At 43.8% G+C, this 9,581-nt stretch overlaps 1 protein-coding gene across 2 annotated transcripts in view; it reads right to left on the minus strand.

Moving 5' to 3' along the window:
• The window catches only part of tmem245 (transmembrane protein 245), a 56,433-nt gene extending 47,610 nt beyond the window's left edge, over nucleotides 1–8,823 (minus strand). For both annotated transcript variants that reach the window (XM_084336907.1, XM_084336906.1), the window contains exons 1-2: nucleotides 8,185–8,823; nucleotides 6,557–6,674 (exon numbers count right to left, since the gene is read on the minus strand). In XM_084336907.1, coding sequence (XP_084193033.1) covers nucleotides 6,557–6,674; nucleotides 8,185–8,787 — 721 coding nt within the window. In that variant the 5' untranslated portion in view covers nucleotides 8,788–8,823. The remainder of the gene's footprint in view (nucleotides 1–6,556; nucleotides 6,675–8,184) is intronic.
• Between the last annotated feature and the right edge of the window lie 758 nt (nucleotides 8,824–9,581).

Raw genomic sequence — 9,581 nt, forward strand, 5'->3', positions numbered from 1 at the left:
AGGGGGGGTCGTTTCTAATTATTTGATCGCCAGTAACGGCATTCGTATTGACCACTAAAAACGCTTATCAGCTCGATCGGTATAAAAGCATTGCACGATCAAGCAAAAATTTACATCAGATAGTCCTTACCTGTGATCGGGAGTATTCCAAAAATAATATTCCAATTGTTTGATCGCCATCTGGTACATCCGATGTCCATTTGGTCCACGGCATAACCCACCACAACATATGGATCGGGGATATTTGACGCGCTTCAATGGAACCGGGAGAACCGCTCCACTCGCCCAACAAAGAAAAGTGAGCCCGGAGACATTTGGCTGTTACACAGGCCAAGATACAAGGTTACAAAGGGTGCTCGCTACCGCCGTCTAGCTGGATGCGGCCGTAATTGCACTTTGGCGATCTCTATGGTAACACCAAGGTCCCTGGATGAATAAAAATATCGAATAAAGGAATAAACAACCAAAACCCGAGAAATGTCGGGTCTGGCGCCCAACGCATGGACGAGTTAACACGACTTATCTAGGGTTTGGCCTCCATTGAGTTAATGAAAAGGGCATTAGAATATTATTTTATTCTTGAGAGTTCAGGACATTTGGACAGGTTCTTATCTTTAGTCCGGACAGGTTCTTATCCCAATCTACCCTTCAGAATACCACCATAGTTGGCTTCATTCACACTTGGAACATATTGTACAGCTTATGTTATTGGTTTAGACTAGAGGGCTTTTTAAGAGGCCATGTCAGGGTTCTAGACCAGACAAGTAAACCCCTTCATTCCTCCTCCTCCTCTCTCTCTGCATGCTCCCTCCCACCTCAGCAAAGGTGAGAGAAGAACCCAGATCCTTTACTTGAGTAAAAGTAGAAATACTGGTACACTCGTAAAAATTTAAGTTCCCTATTTATTTACCATTATACTCAAATAAAGTATTTAAGTACTTAATGGGGACATTGTTTATCGTTTCAACAATTGTATACAGCTTCCTTGAACTTGTGGAACATTTCAACACTTGTGACGAAGGCCGGGAGGTTGCGACCCCCTCTGCGTGCCCCCCTGTCTCCGGAGGTCTCGTAGTGGTGACCGGAGTGCCGGATGTCCCGCGATGACGTCGGGGAGTTTGCGACCCTCTCTGCGCCGCCCCCTATCTCCCTGTCTCCGGCTGTCCCTGAGCAACGACCGGAGTGTTAAATGTCCCTTGACTAAGACGGGGAGGACGTGACCCTCTTTGCGCCGCCCCTGTGCCTCAAATAGATTCGCCATCAGCTCTATCTTTAATCCTTCAAAATGTTCAGTTGCTATCGCTATTCTCCACTTGCACAAATTGAAAGTAGGCACTTCCGGCTGACTTCCGGTTGCCAATAGTACTTCCTGTCCCATCCAAATACATTGGTTTTAGCTACTTTTCTCCCCTTATTTAAACAACTTTGTCGGCACAGAGAGGCAATGAAACGTTTGTATTATTATAGTATAGAATGTATTTAATAAGCAAACGTTTGTCAGCAGGGTTTTTGGGCTGTATTTCATGTAAAAACGTTTACTGTTAGTTTCCTTGCTCAGCCAGCATTAGCCTTCATTAGCTAACAGAAGCTAGTGGTTAAACAGGCCGGATTAGCTTTGAGCTAACTATCTTTCCCGACCCATGTATTCCCATTCTAAACATAACGTCAGTTTACAAAACATGACCTGTCTATATAACGTTGAGGAACAAATTATAAGTGTGTGGGTGTGTGTTTTGGTGAACATTGGACTGCAAACAGAAAATGCATCACAGTTAGACAGTAGCTACTGTTAGCTGCCCTCCGGATTAGCTTTGAGCTAACTATCTTTCCCGACCCATGTATTCCCATTCTAAACATAACGTCAGTTTACAAAACATGACCTGTCTATATAACGTTGAGGAACGTTATCTCCCGGGACGAGTAGCCACGTTAGTTAGCCAACAACCAGCCAGGCAGCGCCGTTATCTCCCGGGACGAGTAGCCACGTTAGTTAGCCAGCAACCTGCTCTCACCATGTCTCCCTCCCCAGCCCCCTGCTCTCATCCAGTCCCCTGCTCTCACCATGTCTCCCTCCCCAGCCCCCTGCTCTCATCCCGGCCCCTGCTCTCACCATGTCTCCCTCCCCAGTCCCCTGCTCTCATCCCTGCTGGCTAACTAACGTGGCTACTCATCCCGGGAGATAACGTTCCTCAACGTTATATAGACAGGTCATGTTTTGTAAACTGACGTTATGTTTAGAATGGGAATACATGGGTCGGGAAAGATAGTTAGCTCAAAGCTAATCCGGAGGGCAGCTAACAGTAGCTACTGTCTAACTGTGATGCATTTTCTGTTTGCAGTCCAATGTTCACCAAAACACACACCCACACACTTATAATTTGTTCCTCAACGTTATATAGACAGGTCATGTTTTGTAAACTGACGTTATGTTTAGAATGGGAATATATGGGTCGGGAAAGATAGTTAGCTCAAAGCTAATCCGGCCTGTTTAACCACTAGCTTCTGTTAGCTAATGAAGGCTAATGCTGGCTGAGCAAGGAAACTAACAGTAAACGTTTTTACATGAAATACAGCCCAAAAACCCTGCTGACAAACGTTTGCTTATTAAATACATTCTATACTATAATAATACAAACGTTTCATTGCCTCTCTGTGCCGACAAAGTTGTTTAAATAAGGGGAGAAAAGTAGCTAAAACCAATGTATTTGGATGGGACAGGAAGTACTATTGGCAACCGGAAGTCAGCCGGAAGTGCCTACTTTCAATTTGTGCAAGTGGAGAATTAGCTCTATCTTTAATTTTTCAAAATGTACAGTTGCTATTGCATGCACTCATCTGTGTTCCACTACACACATGAGTGCATGCTTACTAACTGTCCGTCTGCAACAATCACCAACATCTAAGAAGGGAGATCCCCCCTTGAATGGCCCTTCTAAGGTTTCTCTCCTCCACACTGCCTGTGGAGCTTTTTTTCCCCTATTGTTAGGTTTTAGTGAGTTTTTCCTTACCTTCGCGTGGGGTATGTCTGGGAGTGCTTGCATTCTTTCATTTATTTGTATTCATCTAAAAATGTTTGGACCTTATGGTGTTCTTGTTCTGTTCTTGACTTATTGTTATGTTTTCTTCTTGACTTGTTTAAAGAAGATCTGTACGGCCCATGGGGACATTAACGTGTGTTGTCGGGCCCTATAAATAAATTTGATTTGATTTGACCAAGTCTTCTTTGCAAATAAACTACTATAATAAACTACTTTAAATGTAATTTTAATGATTTGTTTCCAGCATCTCTTTCTTGCCTTGTATTGAACATGTCTTTTTGGGTGGATTTTGTGCTTTTTTACTATTCTATTCTATTCTATTCTATTATTATTATTATTTCATTCCCTGCCTGGCTACCCCACTTTTACAAACTGGCAGTACATTAGGTAGGCAGTGTTGGCTGCTAAAAGCACAGCTACAACTATTCATTGCTTGTATCACCAAGGGCAATAATTGTGAACAGCTTGTTTAGGCTTGTTAACCTGCAGACAGCCCGGTGTAGCCAGATGGCAAGGTATACCCATGTCACCCCCCCCCCGTGCCTAAATAACACTTCAGACTGACAAATCCACATACAAAGACTAGGCAAAACCCATTTTCTATGTTCCTGTTAAGTCAATTTGGAAATACCCCGATAGAATAAATGGTGCATTTATATAGCCATTTTATCCAAAGCGCTTTACAATTTGTTCCTCACGTTTTACCCATTCACTCACACACCGACGGCGGAGGCAACCATAGGCAGCCCGGGAGGAGTGGGAATCGAACCAGGAACCTCCGGAATTACCGACTGTTCTACCTCCCAAGCCACTGTCGCCCCTGTCGAGAGAATAGTACTCACTGGTAAAAGCGAAAAGTCCTCCATTCAAAATTATACTCAAATAAAGTATTTAAGTAGTTAATATTAAATGTACTATGTACTAAAGTATCTTTAAGTATTAAATACAAGTATTTGTTCGACATCATGTCCTCATATTTCTTGTACAAAGAGGCGGTCCGTGTTTGGTAACAGAGGTGAATCCCCTGTTGGTTAAGCTAAGGTGTGTTCGGTTGCCCTGGTGTTTCTCTTAAAGTTGACCGACTAAGTTAAAAAGTACATCATATGTCATTCAAAGTAGTGGACTCTTACAGGTGTACTGTATAATCTAAATATGGTGGAGTAAATAATAGGATTTGAAAAAGTAGTCCCCTAAAACAGACAAGAAAAGTACAAATACATCACAATTATACAATACTTCCAGCCTGTCTCTTGACTGAATCTGAATTAACTGACTGAATCTAAATAAAAATGTCTTCTACTATTATGTACTACTTGTCTATTAGGGGTGGGAATTGCCAGAGACCTCACGATACGATACTAACACGATACTTGCGTCACGATACGATAGTATCGCAATACTAAATATATCGCGATACGCTGAGTATTGCAATTTTTTTTTTTTTTTTTTAACCAAATTTTATTTATTACCTTTTTTCAACTGCAAAGTAAAACTTTGTCAACATGTTTTATCTAATAAAATAAAGTTAAGTCTGTTCATCTCAATTCAATCATTTTTATTGCAGAACATGGTATTTTCTCAAGCAGACAGATGTAAACACTGTAATCTGTGTTGCATGTACCTGACAAACTGAAGTACTGAACTGTTTGTATTACAGTCATATTCCAACTTAACTGAATGCACGTGTGTGTGTGTGGACTACTGTACTATTACAGGTATTGAAATGATCAATGCAACTTCCTTATTTAAAAAAAAAAACAATACAGTATCGCCATGCTAAGTATCGCGATACTACTACTTATCGATTTCCCCCCCCACCCATATTGTCTATACTACTACCTACTATGCTAATATGTTTATACTACTATGCAGATTATACAAAGCACTCAAGTTCGGCACTGCTAGATGAACAATACCACTTAGCCTAAGCCGCCAGAGCAGTGGCGTCGTTTCAGTAAAAGGCAAGGTATGGCGAGGAGGGAGGGGGGGGGGGATTCCCCCCCCCCCCTTTGGTGGATTTTTTTTGTCAAATCAGTTGTGCAATAGTCACCTTTGGTGAGTTGTTTCTATACAATTCAGTTATATGACATTTAGGTATGACACAGGACTACACAAGCATTTTTAGTATAGAAATGTGTCAACAGACTAAAGCAGGGAACCACAATATTTTGCATACGAATTATGCAGAATGTAATATCATAACTGTCTATTACTTTTCTTGCAATTGAGCCAATTTTCCTTGAGTACGGTTTTGAGGTGCGTGTTCAACAGAATGTAGTATCAAAAACACATTCACAAAAACGATGGGTTATTGAATGCTGAACTGCACTGTTATAATCACTAAGCCATTGTAAGACCTTACCTGTGTCCCTGTATCACTTGTTTCTGCTGCCCTTTGATTAAAAAACGTTCCTATGTCCATTTTCCTTTTTTTTGGGCATATTTCAGTTAGTCACAGTAAAAGTCACCTAGTAAAAGTGAGATCATTGACAATATCAAAACATGCTAGGGATGTACCGAATAGTTCGAAGCTTCGTTCATAATGTTGACATTCGAATTCTAAATCAACATAATATATATATATATATAATTAATTTTTAAATCTTTATTTGCCAAGGTACCTTGCCATACCAGAACGACGCCCCTGCGCCAGAGGTGTACCCCTCCTGCTGACTTGTTGTACACAATTTGTAAGTCGTTTTGGATAAAAAAAACATTTGACATTTTGTCATTTAGCTGACACTTTTATCCAAGTTCTGTACAACAAGTCAGCAGGAAGGGTACAACTCTGGCAGCTAAGGGTAAGTAAGATTGTTCGTCAAACAGTGTCAAACTTGAATGCTACAGTCTTGAGTGCATAGTAGTATAGATATAGTAGGTAGTAATATAGGCAAGGTACAGTAGAGCAGAGTGCATAAAAGACAGTATGAAAATGTGTTCTTTTTCTCTCTCTCATCATTTCAGATATTGATCAAGGAAGTGTGTTTTTAGTCGACAATGGAAAATTGGACGGGGTTTCGTCTGTCCTGACCATGGTGGGAAGTTCGTTCCACCATTGTGGAGCGAGGACAGATAATAGCCTGCTTCTCTTTGATGACACCCCGGAGCTCGGATAGGAGTGGGTCTGAGGCGGCAGAGCGTAGGGGTCTTGAGGGAACCGCTCCCGCCTACCTCGGGTCAATGGTCTAACTACACACCCTCAAGACCCCTACGCTCTGCATCTTCTGGCCGTCTCAGACCCACTCCTATCCGAGCTCCAGGAGGGTCATCAAGGAGAAGCCGCCTATTCTCGGTCCTTGCGGAACGAACTACCCACCAGTTAGGACAGCCGAATCCCGTCCAATCTTTCACCGTCGACTAAAGACGCACTTCTTCAACCATTATCTGAAATGAAAAAATTTAAAATAATAATTCTAACCCTAACTAACCTTACTGTCATGCACTTGTCCTAATATACTAACCTACACTGTAGCACTCAACACTTTGATGAACATTGTTACTCAGCTGTCCCTCCTCACCCAGGTAGAAGAGGAAAACAGTCCAGACAGGAACAGACAGGGCCCTCAGGTACTGCTCCGTGCTGGGGCCCCACTTGAAGGCTACTGCCAGCACATAGCCCATCAACACTGTACACACCTGGGGAGAGGGAGGTGCGGAGGAGAGAGAGGGGGGGGAGGGAGTACGGAGAAAGAAGGAAAGCATTAAAAAGAGAGAGAGGGTGGGATTGACAGTGCTCTATTAATTTATGTATTCTTTATTTAAAAGGGTGCTGTGTTTTTTTCTTTGTTCAAATAAGTGGTCTACATGTTAAAATAATAGCTCTACATGCCAATTCCCAATCCCCTTCCTGGTCGTTGCGCACTCTACCCCCTACCGTCGGTCTGGGAGGGAGGAGACTATTACATGCTTCCTCCAACACATGTGTAGCCAGCCCACCGCTTCTTTTCACCTGGCAGCGCGGACTCTCACTGGGAGAGTGTAACATGTGGAAGGTCACACTAACTCTCCTAGATCCTTCCCTTGCTGTGCAGGCGCCCCGACTGAACTGTAGGAGTCGCTGTTTACAACAACCAGGACCCACCCACGACAAAGCCGGAGGCACCACAGCCGGATTCGATGCCACTGGCTCTGTGGTGGTAGACAGACACTTAGTCCGCTGCGCTACCCGGCCGCCCTATATATTTTGTGTTTACTGCAGAGCGGAGGGACTGGGAGATCCGTTACCGACCAGAAACTCTATTATGTGATGGATGTCGGAATGTAGAGCTATTTAACACTTATTTTAACAGAAAATACTACTTACAACACCTTTAAGCCTCAGAGTGACATTGAGATTGTGTTGCGATTATAGTAAATAAGAAAACGAAACAAAACGGCGAGTGAAAGAAATAACAGAAAAGAAAAAAGCTGGATCTGTTACTAGGGCTGAAGGGGGGAGGGTCATACGTTGTCTTACAGACCATTGAAGGCCTAATACATATGAACAGAATATCTGCATCAAGCACAACATAATGCTGCTTGGTGCTAAAGCCAAGGAAATGTGATGCTCTGTCTGGAATCAGCCCCTTTCAGCAGCACGGCCTGCTCCTTACAATGACTTCTATGTAACGTAACACAAGCTCTTCTTCTGTGCTATTCATAGCCATGCGTCACGCTTCGCTGGACTTCTGCATTTATGAGGGAAATGTGATTAGCTGCTACTCGGAGCGTGACACCTAGACCACCTGGGATCCCTGTGGCCGATCGGAATTATGCAGCATTGACATAATATATTATCGAATTTACTGAAGCAGAGGCTGCAGGGAATTAGATCAGCTGATTCACAAACTGAGTAATTATAATAATAATAATAATAATAAGTATTATTATTCGCGGAATGAGGAAAAATCGGATACATATCTCGATTGAGGTAAACAGAATCGTTAAAAAGGCCTTTTGTTTCTGTTAGTCCATTATCTAACAGGCAAGCTCATTTACTGTATGGGTTTCAGGAGGTCATCGGATCAGTTCAATCCTATTAAGGCTGACCCGCCTTAAGTGTTCGCCTGGCCAACCCTGTACCGGGTCAATTGCACAAATAAGCCTTCGTCATCTCATTGTGGCAGCAGGGGGGGGCGTGCCCAGCTGTCACTGTCCTCTCACTCACCCAGACAGTGTGGAAGCAATCCAGCACGCTCCCAATGACGCCACAGATGTAACCCAGTAACACCTGCATGCCGATGACGCTCCAGAACAGGTAGAGAAAGTAGAGCAGAGGCGCCCCTGCCCCGACCACCAGGAGCAACAACAGCCTGTCCAAGACCAGCTTCCCCAGCGCCTCCACCCCGTGGTTCACGCACCACACGGGGACTAGGAGAGTTCCCACAACTATGGGAGTCCCAGTGTCCTGGAGACCGTTGAGCCAAGAGCGGCCGAGGCGGGCTAGGGAGTACTTAAACGGATGCAGGAAAGTGCCGCACAACACAGCCCAAAGCAGCGGGCGGAGGAAGGCCTCCAGGATAAAGTAAACTAAAACAGTTGCGCCGCAACAGATAGCCACAAAGATCATAGCCCCGGTGTTGTAGAAGGCCTGTTTGATGTTCTTGTCAAATTTGAGGGACGAAGGCTGGCTAAGCAGTTGGCTCATCATGCCCACGGCCGGCTGCACGGTCTCGGAGAAGGAGACGTAGTGAGGCCGCGCGGTCGGAGGGCTCTCCGGCGGAGAGGCAGTGGCTTCCTCCACCGGCCCGGAGTCCTCCTCGTCTGCCATCTTCGCCGAATCCGTCTCCGTCCGTCCGGTGTGAGACGATCCCAATACCAGCAGCGCGTGCTGGCTGGAAAATATGTGACGTAACGCCGACAACGCAGTTGCAATGCATGCCGGGTAGTGTAGTTGTTCGTGCGTCATTGCTCGGCCGAGAAAATGCCGATCGATTTGGGATTATTGGTCTCTCCGTGTTCAGGAGACAGGCATAAAAGACTATTAGATCATGTCTCCAGCAGCCCCACAGCCGTAGCTACAACAACCACGTAATTGTCAAGGTTCTCATCCACATTCATTCATTTTCTCCCCCGCTCTCTCCTCCATGTAACGCGGAAGTGCAGTGGTCTAAATGAGCTCAAAATACCGGAAGTGTTGCGGTGGTCTATTATTATTATAAAAAAATGTAATAATTTAATTTACTCTCCAATCGTTTTTTTATCGCTAGTCTTTTTTTCCTCTGCCGAGACGGTACACAAAAACAAACAAGTTAATTATATTAAATACTCATTGTCCTATGGCTGTTTTCAGCTTTTGTTATTCAACTGACAGCGCCATTTGTGATTGATTGATTGATTGATTGATTGAAAACTTTATTAACAGATTGCAGAATTCTCGAAGACATTCTGACGTCACGAGACCGCCGCCATCTTGGTATTGGGGAAACAAACGGATTTCTACCATCAGAGCCTGGGTACACTGCTGTCCCATGTTGGAGGAGACTGGTACACAATGAATGAATGAATGAATGAATGAATGATGAATGAAAACTTTATTTAACAGATTGCAGAATGGGTACAATA

Source organism: Notolepis coatsorum (assembly GCF_963971535.1).
Source record: "Notolepis coatsorum genome assembly, chromosome: 19".
In the NCBI taxonomy this organism is placed as follows: Eukaryota; Metazoa; Chordata; class Actinopteri; order Aulopiformes; family Paralepididae; genus Notolepis; species Notolepis coatsorum.